This window comes from Triturus cristatus, chromosome 3_2 (assembly GCF_964204655.1).
Source record: "Triturus cristatus chromosome 3_2, aTriCri1.1, whole genome shotgun sequence".
Lineage (NCBI taxonomy): Eukaryota > Metazoa > Chordata > Amphibia > Caudata > Salamandridae > Triturus > Triturus cristatus.
This window is the reverse complement of record NC_140584.1, coordinates 551,410,789-551,424,539: the sequence shown is the minus strand read 5'-3', so window position 1 is coordinate 551,424,539 and position 13,751 is coordinate 551,410,789. Positions and strand designations below refer to the sequence as shown.

Below are 13,751 nucleotides of genomic sequence, written 5' to 3'. Positions count from 1 at the left end.
TAGCACAGTTCCTCTAAACTAGACATGCTACACATTATACAGATGATCTGCAGGCGTGGGTTGAGGACTTACATGCTTATGTTACAGAAATGACAACAAAAACATCGATTTTCCTGGAGTACCTGTGGAATTCTTTGTCACACATGTGAATGTTTAGGATTATGGGATTTTCTTGGACCTTATTAAAAATAATAGGGCCCTGGAGGATGATACACAACATCCATAAGTGTGTTCCAAAGGGTCTGAGGATCAAATGATTTTAAGAATATCACTGTAGTGTGACCTGATAATAGAATACCCTTATGCTCTAAAGATATGCTAATGGGCTATTGTCCTTTTCCAACACCAAATAAACTAGTCGGATGGGTGTGAAGAGAAAAGAAGTTTACTATGCAGAGAGAGAGAGAGAGATAAATTAAGAGAATATTCCTGTCTGTCTTGAATGTCCCCACTCTCCCACTAAAGGCATTTTGCGTTGTTTTACTCAGTAAAAATTACCCACTAAAAACAAAATTGGGAAAGGCATTTTAAAAATAACTAAATTACTACGTATCAATTAAATATTAAGAAACATAATTAGATTGTGTTACCCTACAAAAACTTTTTTTAACTATACTTATGTGTGCGGAGTTCTCCACCCCAGCTACGGAGTCTTTGCTAATGTAAGTATAGATTTTTATAGTAAATGTGGGAGGGAAACAGGACGTAAGGCCAAGGGAGACTATGTATTGGTGGGGTCCAATTTTATAGGTGGAGAATGGGAGTGTCTATCCATATTAAAACCAATAGCCTTCACTCTCCTCATGAAAATGCACAGCCTTTCAGCACAACGGCTAGTGCAGGTGAAAAGGAGGAGTCAGGAAAATGAGGCCCTGGGTTAGTTCTTATATATAAGCAGGAGTTCTTCTGTCTGCAGGAAAGAGGGCAATAGACCGGGAGGATGTGCTGAGCCCATACCCTAATTCTTGCCAGGCAAGTGAAAAGAAAGCAATAGTAGGCACACAATAGTATGGGAAGGGAGGGGAGCAATGGTTGCTAAATATAATGGACTGGGAGGATGTGCTGCTGACTCAACTTTACATTTTCAATGGTGATTGGGTACCAATGGCAAGCAGTTCCCCACGTCAACCAGGCATTGAATCCACCCTTCAGTATTCAGGAAAGACTTAGACTTGGGAGATTAACCACTTAAACACTTACCTTATGTACCTGAGGGATATATCTGTACAGTATCATAAAAGTACTAATATTTATAACTGCTGTATGTTCCTGTTTGAAAAGGGCAAGTTCACAATGTAAACTATGTGATAAAATATATGTAAAATGCTAGAAGGAAACTTAAAAATATTTCAATCCATGGATTCTGAAGATCTGTAATATTTTAGGCTTTTGAATATATTGGCTTACATGTGATGTAGGTATAGTACAATAGGAGGTGGGTGGCAAATGTACTATTTAAAAAAAATCTTTCTCCGTGTGATGTTACAGTGAAGGATGACTTGTTGAGAAATGGGATGTAAAATCACATACCATTGGTCAAATAGCCCCTGACAAGCCTCTTATTCATTGCAAGTGAGCAAGTGAAAAGACAAATAATGAGAACTACAGAAAGTGTACAGGGGATGTTACAGGGGAGGACTTCATTCAGAGAAAGTAACAATTCATATTCATTTCCCAAAAGGCTAGGGAATGTTTTCCAAAATGCTGGGGAGCAGCAAGGAGTGAAAATTACAAAATGTGAATAGGATACCTGGAGACCTGTTTAGTTTATTTTCCTGGTGTGTGCTTCTAGAACTCCGGATGGCAGGGCTACCCAAGAGAATCTCAAGATTAGAGACAGATCCTTCTAGGTCACCCCAATTGACATCCACACCAGTCCAGGACATCCATGCCAGACAACCAAAGAAAAAGGACATGCAAAATATAAAAATGTAAACATATGATTCAAAATGTTTAACAACAGTCAAGAAATGAAAGGCAGTTGATCTACTGGGGCACCTAGGAACAGTACATCAACCTTTAAATAGAACTGATTTTTAAGTTGCACTCTGAATAAGAGTGGCTCTACACATAAGCTTCTGTTAAGTAAGGAACTTTCCTTGATCCACTAAAGAATAGAACATTTATAGCAATTCTTTCTTCCTTCAGTCCTTCACTTAGAATATTATAAACCATTCTCTTCTGGAATTTTGCCTTCATATAACCTCGTAAATGAATGAAAGGGATACTTTCTCCCAATCCAAAAGGAGAAGCAACTATCAAATCACTCAAACTGTGAGGTGATTTGGGTGTGTGAAGGCCACATGTTCAGAGGGGTCAATTTAAATGCACCTGATATTTATTTTCTAAAAAAAGCAATTTTATTAAAAATCCTTTGGGTAAGAACAGGGCCCGGATGAGCTATGCATAAGCCTGACCCTCTCACCATCACTGCTGCAATGTCCAACCAAGCTAATGCAGTTATGCCTTTCTAGTTGTAGGATATAGTCCTAATATGCTTAACAGAATTTCGCTCATCTCCAGTGGCATAGCTAGGCCTTGTGCTGCCCGTAGCGGACCCTGCGTATGCGATGGCCGCAGGTAAAAACAGGGGGTTGCGGGCCGCCACCCCTAAAACTTGTTCTGCTCAGGGCAGACAGCCCCCCCTTGCTACACACTACTTATTTCTGTCCAACACAATGAAGGCCCATGAGAACGGATGCATACTCAAACAATCATCTCCTCTGGAGATTTCACAAGGATTTAGATCACCAAAGAGGCTACACAAAATTATAAGATTGTGATCTATCTCAAGTCTTTGGAAGACGGGTTACCTTTTTGTTTGGGGTCGTCAGACTTTGGAACACACCACCTATAAACAAACGGTCACCTGGCACACTCTGTTTTAAAAACCATACCACCTATTGCCTATCTCTTTTTATGGTTTATATCTTTTGTTTTTTTATATTTATTTGAAATTAAAAGTTCACATTTAAACAAATGGGATGGAAGTGCATATTGTTTTTTTTCTAGCAAAAACAACTTCAACCTAATGTAATATGCATTCGGAATACACAAAATGTTTTCAATGTCATCTCCATCCCCTTCACTAGCAAGTACTCAACAAATGTCCATATGTATACACTAGGCCATAATTTGACTCTCAGTTGTTGCAAATGTCACTAGATCTATCAATCAATATTCATTGCAAATCCAATTGAAAGGAATTTGATGGCTGTTGATACATTTCTTATCTTTTAAACTAATTAAAATCTCATGAGTTAGACATCCATGGTGCACGGTTTCAATGTAAAACTGCACCGTGCTTCAGGCCTCCTCGTAAGCCTGAACGACCTCAGGTCACGTCATTCAGACATCTTGGACATTTGGCCATACTGTTGGATAGGTCTTAAACATTTTTCAGGGTCCAACTGATTCCCATATTCAACCTCCCCTTGTACCAGAAGTCCTATGGCAGAAGATCTGATGCTTTGTATCTGATGGAGGGCAGATAGCTCCCTATTAACCCATATAATAATCATTCTAACTACGTATAATAATAATAGTAATAATAACAGCAAATATTTTCAAAACAGTAGCTCCTGTCACAGGGATGCTGCTTCAAGACCGTATAAAAGCCACTCCTGTTGTTATTCAAACTCAGTTGCACGCCTTTTATTAACCTTAAAGGATGCATCACTGAGTGAAAATACCAGCATTCAGCACATTGCTTTAAGCATGTTTAACTATATGAGCAGCAGCTTGCAACCCACGTACCTTTGATTTTGGTAATGTATAAATATACTAACAAATATATATCACTAACGAGGCATTTTGGTTCAGTAAAAAATACATGCCAAAAAAAAAACATTTTTATCTATTTTCCGAAATAAAATAGTTTTTTTTAAAACGCTAACCATTAACACCAATATAATTTATTTTCCAGCACTTCATGACAGCCTACGCTCAATTTTATATAACATTTTCCGAACACTAAAAATAAATCAGCGGCTTCTTGAAACACGCAGGAAATATTCTAAATCACTTAAGTAAAGGCCTGAAACTTTATGTTGTGTGTGCAACAATATTATTACCTCCAAATTGTCACTCCCTGTAGCAATGCATTTTTAACTCTTAACTGTTTTTGTTTCTGGTGTAACACGCCTAATGAATTGTGTCTGTTAGGTGGCACAGACACTAAGCAGTAAATTCAATAATCTCATATTAAGTTTATTACATTTTCATCATTTAACCTCCTGCAGGCTCCCTGACGTCTATTCAGATTTATATTAAATTGGGCACCAATGCTAATGAATGCAATAAACGTTCTTGTCAGTACATTTTTCATTCATTAAGCACATTATCCTCTTACTGAGCTGTAAATGAGTAAACATTAGTTTTGTCAAGACAGGATGAAAATCATTTTTAATTACAACCCCTAAGCCATTTTCTGCTTTTTTCATTTGTTACCTTTAATTTTTTTGAACGGATCCAAGAAAGGTTCTCCCATCGAAACGAAAACATCTGCGTCATGTGGAATGTCTTTGGGCTCCAGCGCCTCAGTGCCGTCTTCAAGGAACACACGCCGCGCAGCCATGTTCAGATTTAGCTTCGAGGTGCACTCTTCCAGAAGCTAAGAGAGGATCGCCAGGTAAGAACATTGAATGTAAATAACATTATATGCAGTTTATTAAGCGTCACATCTACGGTTATTTTGAGCTTTACATGTACTAATATGTTGAAATATTTACCAACAGTGTTTGCTTTCATAATATTTGCCTGGTGAGGTCTCCAGGAAGCAGTGCAAATGCTTGCTCCTTTAATACAATCTTATGAAGGTGTTCATAAGAACATTGCATTCCTGTGCTAACTCAACGCTTCTGGACGGGACGTGGGATTTGCTGCAGAAAGTTGCTTTTGAGAGGAGAGCACAGAATCACGTGACTTGGCATAGAGAGGGGTGTCAGCTTTCACTCTAGTGTAATAATGTTTGAACAGTTTTACTTCCCTGTATTACCCACTGTCGAAGAAGGATTTGGAGTTTTTAGTCATTTGGGTTTACACACATATGCAACACTCTATATTTAAAGGTTCACACGACAAGAAAGTATTCGTTTACAAAAAGACAGTTCATTTTATTAAAAACCTACCCTGTTTATTGTCGAGGCAGTAACTTTGGCCGACACATTTCTTGTTCCGTTCTTATAAGCTCGCACACGGATCACCCACGGCTGTCGTTTGAATAATGGAGGCATTTCGGACGCTTTGAGAGACTTTCGGTGCTGTTCTAATAAAAATCTGCCGAAAAGATAAAAGGATTTCAAACACACAAAAAGTAAAAATGTGCAATTTGTAGCGTGTTTTGGTTTGAAGAATTATAGGCATGTTTAATATCTTTTAGATACATGTTGGTTTTCAATATGTTCATTTTGAGAGTGAAATATAACAATGAATAATTCACATGTTCATGTCTTTGGGTAAAATCTAGATCAGGGTGTTCAACGTAAGCTGGCAGGATGAATATTAGAAATTTAAAATATCCCTATAAAATAAAATTGCATGCAATGAAAATAATGGAACTCATTTCCATAGAGATCATCTTGAAAATGTAAGTATGGATCCAGCACTTTGTAACACCCCTTATTATCTGCATTGCCGCTGAGCGCCATCTATATGTCCCTATAAAGGAAGACTCACCTGACCCCTGACTAGCTCATTTCATCAACACAAACATGAAGCAACACATTTTTTTAGTTACCTTAGTTCAGTTATTTCATCAACGTGGGTATGTTTCACCCCTCAAAATTAATTTTGGCTCTTAATAATACTTACACACAGGATTTGAGACAATGAAACGACTTTGCTACATTTTAAAACAAAAACAGTTTACCTAATCATAACTCCAGGAAGAAATGCATTTAGAATTGCATAGGTCAGAGAAAGTCATAGGTTAGAGAAAGTCATAAGTTACAAACACCAGTTCAAGATGTGCTCAAAACTGGTTCCTATTTTCGTTGTCAACATATTTAAAAAGATAATACAAATATTTCATGAAAAACATAATCACATACTGCTATGGGCTTTTATTTTTTTTATGTAAAGTTGACAAAAGCCAGCAAACATGTAACTTGTGGGGCAGTGCACGACAAACATGCATCAAGAGCCCTAATGAAAAAGTGGATCTTGACAAATTTGATTTTAGGATAAAGTTGCAGAACTGCTACTTTTCAAAACTAAATATTTGATTAAAGCAAAAAAAGCCACGTGATCAGGAGCTGATCAATGATTTTTGCTGTCTGTAATGTGAAAGTTTCCACCTTCCGTCCATGAGCAATATCCTTTGCCTGCTCTACTCCCTCACTATAAAAGGAGACTTTGTGGACAGTTAGAGGAGGACTAAGGGACTGTCCTGCTAAGAATAATAACAAAAAGTGAGCCGGATGGACTATTTAATAAAGCATTTTAGAGATTTTACTTTTTTGTAAAAAAACTAAAAAACAAGTGAGTAGTGCATGCTATAATGGCACACCTTCTAGCTAGCGAACGCCTTACCGCCTGAAATCAGACTGAGCTCCTTAAGTGCATCATTCAAAAAAGAAGTTAAATATTACTTATGAACAAATTTCTACTCTAGGTCCCACAACTTGACTCAGTATCTACACTCATGAGTATTATTCGAATGTTGGATCATGTCTATTGTCATGTCGGCTTGGTCTTATGGAGGTAACTCTACTCAGCTTACACAGTCTGTACCTTTCTTAATTATGTTGTTGTTTGCTTTTCTGGTTCTTCCTTCCGATCATCTGTAAAGTGCTCCAATTCCCTCATGGGTCATATTTGCACTATATAAAACTTTATAAATAAATAAACCTAGGCAAATGCCAATTGCACTGGACTGGCCTGGAAGAGGTCTACTGGTTTCATGCCACAAATTCTCTTACTTAGTAAGCTGTGCTGAGCAAATGCTGACAGACACTGATCTATGCATGATTTTCAGCATAGTCAAACAAGATAACTTTTACAAGCAATTACACTAGCTGGAACTAATTTGCTTAATCAGTGTGTATCCAAAAACATTTTAAATAGATCCAACTCTCCTGGACTAACGTAGAAATCTGGTATTTTAACACCAGAAGTGGAAGAATACATGCTGGGCAGTTCTGTGACAATCACATTGAACACATAAGATTATCTCTAGTGAGATTCACCTGGGCTCAAACATGGACACACCCCCTATCGTTTGTCATGTGCCCTTCTAAAATGAGGCTATTTTTTTTTTCTCATCATGTTTCTTAAAGCATATATTTGGTTGTCAGGTGTCTTTTCATACACATTTTGCTTTACTGCTGTGAAAAAATGTACATGGTCTGTTTAGTTCAAAATATTGACCTCCAAATATTACAAAAAAGCAAAGTGAGCTTTTTCCCATTGTTTTTACCCCAAATGCAAATGAGGATGAGAGGACGGAGCTTAAGAAACACTGGACATTTTAAAGAAAACATGTAATATGTACTCATTCATCACAAAAAGCCATGCTCGCCAGTGCTTCTCTCCCAACCACACATTTCATTTGCACCTGTGTTTAGGAGGAGCTACTCCGCCATTCCACGTATGCTATTATTTGACATATATAGCATATATAATGAAAATACTCACAACCTCTATTTGACACTTTTAGATCTGGCTAACAGAAGTGTCTGTTTTTCAAAAAGTCAATGATTATGTTAATAAAATGGACTCAAAAGAAGGGTGGTTATTCGCCTGACAGGAGGTACTTAAATACAACTCGTCATGTAGTTGACCATTCCGAAATGAAGAGAATATGAAACTGCACATATCACACTAATTGCACTTAAAACAAATACTGACAGGGCCATAACACAAATACAAAACCAGGCTTGTTTGTGTAATCAGTGGTGTTTCTCAATATCATGGAGTATAAAATAATTAAACATATGAAATAATACCGTAGCTTTTATCAGTTTCTTGTGTACGCGTAGTACACATCCTCCACCAAGGAGTACCAGACAGTGGTTCTACACCTGTGATCTGGGGATCGAGGGGGGTCTGCGAAACCTTCTCGGGGGAGTGGGGGTGGGGTCTGTGACAGATTAGAAATAAAGTGGACATAAATAAAGAAGCAAAATGTAAAATAAAAAAATTGAAAATGTTATGTAAATGTGAATGGATATGAAATGAGGTTAACATGAGGGTAGTATCTTCCTTGATTCGTGGGAGTTGTGCAGTGCATCAAACAGAGTAAGTTATGTATGATGAGTGGTCTCAATTGAATTTAGAAAACTTCCAACCTTCCCATTAAAATTAAAGTTTTGATTTTTTATATTTTTGGGAGAATTAAATAAAATATTTCATATGTTGTGTTTTTGTTTAATGGATGTTTGTTTCTATCTTTTTTGTGTATTGTGTTAGGGTTCAAATAAGTGAAAATGCTTGACCGTGGTCCCCGCTTTCCAATAATGACTCAGTGGGGGGCTCCCTTATTCCAGTAATGATCAAATGGGGGTCCACAGTAAAAAGGTAAAAAACCTCTGCCATAGAGTATTTCTTTTCAAAATGTTTTATATAATGATCAAAAAAGGCTCGGAACCAATACATATTTCTCCAACATATTTCAAATATGGCATTTTCCGCCGAACCAGGGAAAACTCAAACCTGTCAACATATTACTAGGGTCGGAGGCAAGTATGACCCTTCATCACACCCAACAAAGCCCAGGTTGTTCATCTTAAATAACAATGTGTACAGAACAAGCCTCCAGTGACCCGCCTTTCAGGGGTTTTCAGGTATTTAAGAAGAAACAGAACACCCCCAATGAAGCATTCGAAACCCGTCAGTCTGTTGTGCCAGACGGGCTAGTAAATGCATCCGTCAGACGCTCGCTGTAAGGGAGAGCACGTCTCCAGTCATAGTTAAAAGGAGCACGCGACAGCTTTGATTACCTGAGCTGACCCGGCGGAGCACTCGTAGGTCTGCTGCGCGCGAGAGATGACACGAGACAGGAAGTGTTTGCACTCTTTGATTTGCTGCTGTCGCAGTCTGATATTCCATCACGGCTCTGAACTGGTTTTGTTTGATGTGTGGAACAATCTTCATAGTCTGACCTTTTTGCTATTATTGCAGATTGGGGACGAATGCGAGCGCTGCGCTGCCTGGGTCTGCGGTGAGGCTTTTTTCCTGCGCCCTCGTCTGTCGTCTTTATGTAGGGGGATCGGTAGCTTCTGATGACAACACTGGAAAAAGACAAATAAACGCGTTGTTTAATTCCGGTTTCTTTATATGAATACGCAGACTAAGCAATGTATTCACAGGACAGTGCCACAAAATGCTCTAGAGATTTACATATCTCAAAACAAACGTTGGCAAAGTCCTTAGGCCTTCCTTTGGAGAAGTGTCAATGCGTGAAAAGGGTTTTACATACATTTTGTGAGCCTCATCATACCATGATAAACTTGAAGTAAAACATTTGTTTGTCACTTAAGCTAGGTGGAACTTCTAATCGAGTGTTAAAAATAAGAAATCTTTACAATAATGATTTATTGAACATTCTGCCAGTGCTTTGATTTTGTGCCTCACCTGGGTACTGTGCTAAAACCAGTGATCAATTAGTAAGAGCTTGCCCCACTCATTGGGGCTATACAAATAGATGCATTCATTCATTCATTCAAAAAGCCTTGTGTGGCGTTTTAAATACACACATTAAAATAAGCTTAGGTCTGGTCTTGCAGGAAAGGAAGGATTGAAACCTCGTCTGGATTGAGTTCGTAAATTATTTTTGCAAGTTGTGAAGACAAGTCTAACAGAATCTGTCTGCACAAAGTTTTACTCCACATAAAGTAAATATAAATCCTATCTGCCTGGTTAATCTGTCTGGAATAAGGGAACACCCTCCACAAGCGGCAGTGACAGGCACAAAACACAAAGCTACTTTACCATGTGTAAACCAGCATTCACAGTGTACATTCATTAATAGGTAGAAAACTGGCAACTTGTATAGTCATAAGGTTCTTATTTTTCACTAGATAAGATTATATATTTTTTAGACCTCTACTTACAGGAGATGGCAGAAATCAAACATCAGTATTTCAGATATGTTTTAACATTGGCATATTTTGACAGCTTTTTTATGCCAAATCTGCATTCCAATGTATTCCTGAGTGTCCCTGGGATGTAGTGCAATAAGCTCTGTTGATATAATGTGGTGTGTGAGAAGTGTCCTCTAAGTGGAATGTAGACAAGTATTTCCCCTAATATGGAGGTCATTGTGATGGCTTAGTTTCCCCATAGTGTAGTGCAGTCTGTTAGGTCAGTGTCCTGTTGTAGTTGCTTGTTGCACAGACTCTGAAATATACGTAAGCCGCACTTGCCAGGAATGTTCGCAGTCTCCATGGAAGTAATGTTCTATTGAATGTCAGTTGGAGGCTGGGAGCTGAGCTGGCAGGCTGCATTTTTGGTGGTGCATCATTACCTCTAATAAATGAAGGTTGGATCTCTTCTGGACTCAGCGTCATACCAGGGGCAACAAGTGAAGCTGGATTGCCTCTAGTATGTAGTGCAGTGTACCATGCTAGGGCCTGATTTAGCTTTGGCGGATAGTACTCTGTCCGATATGGTGAGAGAGGGCATTATCTCCACAACCCTGACAAGCTACCATCTGCCAAACTTAGAGATGACCTCAGGCCCAGCGGTCATCTCTGTACCTTGAAAGGAACCACCATGACCGCAATCAAATGCCAGGATTAGTGAATGACCAGGGTCTGGTTTGATGGCTATTCACCAAACATTTAAACTTTTTTGTTGTTCAGAAACAAACTCCCAAAGCTCAACGTTGTGTCTGAAAAGCAAAAAGTAATGACCCTCACACACTAGGTTTTTCCACCCTGGTATGGAGGTAATTATTTGTTTTTTCTCTGTACGTCGCCACCAGGTTTTACAAGGCAGTCAAAAAGAGAAAGAAAAACAACATTAGACAGTCCACCCTAAATAGAGTGGGCAGTGTAATGGCTTTCCTGCAATGGCCTCTGCTCTGTTGGGCCATCAGGGGAAACTTTCAGTCAACAGAGCCAATGGGGGCTTCATTGACACAGAGCTTATAGTCCGCCCATCTCTAACTGAGGCTGGTGGACTGCGAGTTTGGCGGACAGCATACTCCATTACATTTGCAAAGTCAGGCCCTTAGTCTCCACCATAAGGAGGGTGGTGTCTTGAATTAAAACAAATGGCAACAGAACAGTGAATTTGTGGACCAATTATGCAGTATGGTGAGGTGGGAAGTGCAACTGGTGAAGTGTGTTAGCATCCCTAAGGTGCAGTGCGTGTGAGCGAGTGTCAATATCAGGGATTGTGGCGTGAGAGGTTAGTGTGCCTACAGTCCATTGCGGTGTGGTCTGTAAGCATCCTTATAGTACGGTGTGGTGTATCAGTGTATTGGAAATCCATTGCAGTTGGTTAGAGCCTCTGTTATTCCTGTGAATGTGTTGGGAACTAGTCCATTGTGGTCAGAAAAGTCTGTCATTGTCTCTAGGATGCAGTGGAAAGTAATGGTTTTTAAAATTTATTTTCATTTCATTTTACGGAGTTTTATGTAGCGCAAACTTGACCCGAAGGTATCGGGTATCAGAGCGCTTTACACGAGCACCAGTTGCATTACATGAGGACACATTCACTTTTGTTAGGCCCGGGAAGATTACGTGATTTGCCCAGAATCACAGGATGGTCAGCATCATTGCCGAGACTCTAACCCGGCTCCCCCAATTCGAGGTCGACCGCCCTAGCCGTTAGGCCAACTCCTCTATGATAATGATGTATGGTGGGCTTGTGTTACTACAATGTACTGTAGCATAGTGGATTTGTTTCCTTAGGTCATAGTGCAGTGTGGTACAACATGTTACAACATGTTAAAATGTCTAAGATACAGTACTGTATGTGGTTGTTTAGTGCAATGTAATGGGTTAGCCTCTATAGAGCACAGTATACTGTAGATGGTTAATGTCCCTAGGGTGAAGTCCAGTGGGGTGGGTCACTGTCTTTAATATTCAGTGTAGTGAATTGGATATGTATCCTAGGATGCAATGTATTGGGTGAACGACTGAAAAGGATAGAAAAAGCACTTTTTGAGTACATATATTTCATGAGCATGCTAACTTTTATTTGAAGTAAAAATGGTCACAGTGTAGGAAAGCGTTTTGGGAATATGTGTTTGCTCTTACTAAAGTGCAGCGATGTGTGTTTAAGCTACTTGGTATTTAAAATCGAGGGTATTCTTCAGGGAAAATATATGAGGTGATGTGTATAAACTACAAACTAAACAACAACACACTTAAAAAAAGAAAATAATAGCCCACACCAAGGTTACTAAAAAAGAGAAACATGGAACAATGAATAACCCTATTAGAAATATTTTAATAAATCAGACAACGCCTGCAAAAGTTAAACAAACAGATCTCCAATTAAATTTAGAGAGGGGAAGCAGTGTCATTACATCCAAGGGAAAATAGCAAAAACAATAAAAATGTCAAAATGTCTTTCAGAGGTATAACCTGGACATCAGCACCTCAAGTGGCTCACCTGCAAGCACATGTTGTCAGGCTAAAGCAGGAGGCCAGTGCTTATCAAGATTGCAAACTTCAAACCAAGATAATGTTATGGAGAAGGAAAATGTTTAGTGGGGTCAGAGTTGGTGCTAGTTAAAGTTTTCACTTTGGAAATATAAATTACTATGGAGCACGAAACAGCTCAGTAGGATGAAGTTTAATGCTGTGTTTGGCAACGTTTTCAGGAAGTGATATTGGCTTGTTGGATACCCCAATTAACACTTGAGAGACTTAAGAAAGTTGAGCATGGAGTATGGATGTGCAGATATCTGACAGCATAGCATCATGGCTGAAGGGATACTCCTGGACCCTCCTGTCTTCCACAAACAACAAATATGTAGTTTAGTCCTGTAAAATGTTTCCAAAAGAATGTTTTGAAGGCACAATTGCACAATAGCATTGCAGTGATCAGGAATCTAATCAATCAATTCAATGATGAAGCGTGCCACTGCAGTAAAATCCAGGGAGTAGGAGTTCTTTTAACAAACCAGATGGTTTTCCTCAGCAAATGGGATATACCAATAAATTCATACAAGATGAAGGGGGCCACTCATGTATGTGATTGGTTTGAAGGCACAATGGCCATTCCAAGCAAATTTGGATAACTTAAGCCATCTTAGAAACAAATGTAGTCATCCAACCACTGTGCAGGTCTTCACAGTCTCCTCTATAGCACACCAGTTAATCGGGATCTTTGGAACTAGCTTCAGCAACGTCCTTTGGTATAGGAGATTTTCATTCCAGCCATTCAGCCTCTCAGGAGGTACGTCCCCAAACAGGCATACAGCTGCCACCAGGAGATCAAGATCCAAAGATTGCTCTAAGCCTTCTCAGGGATCATACAGCATCAGTCAATGGAGCAAGTCATGATAGGGGTTGAAACAGCTCTTTTTTTTCTCATCCAGGCGGTAGAGGAGGTGTTCTCCTCCACAATGGCAGACAGGAAAGTCTCTTTTTCCTCAGTCCTAGGCAAAATTCTAAAAAGCAGTTGGATGCAAAGAGTTCCCTACAGGATGGCAATTGGATCCCACTGGAAAGTTCACCGACCCAATCCCTAACTAGTTCTCACACTTTTCACACTGTTTCTTTCCTAATAATGTTACAAAGCTCGAAACAGGAAAAATTACATATGGCGGGATACTTTCTTTTAGCAAGGCAGAT

General features: G+C 39.1%; 1 protein-coding gene across 1 annotated transcript in view; it reads right to left on the bottom strand.

Annotated features, from left to right (window-relative positions):
* The window catches only part of DCDC1 (doublecortin domain containing 1), a 1,503,674-nt gene that overhangs the window by 1,416,403 nt on the left and 73,520 nt on the right, over nt 1–13,751 (bottom strand). Inside the window, exons 3-5 of the mRNA XM_085648291.1 lie at nt 8,940–9,230; nt 5,130–5,277; nt 4,450–4,612 (exon numbers count right to left, since the gene is read on the bottom strand). Of these exons, the coding sequence (XP_085504417.1) occupies nt 4,450–4,612; nt 5,130–5,277; nt 8,940–9,230 (602 nt within the window). The remainder of the gene's footprint in view (nt 1–4,449; nt 4,613–5,129; nt 5,278–8,939; nt 9,231–13,751) is intronic.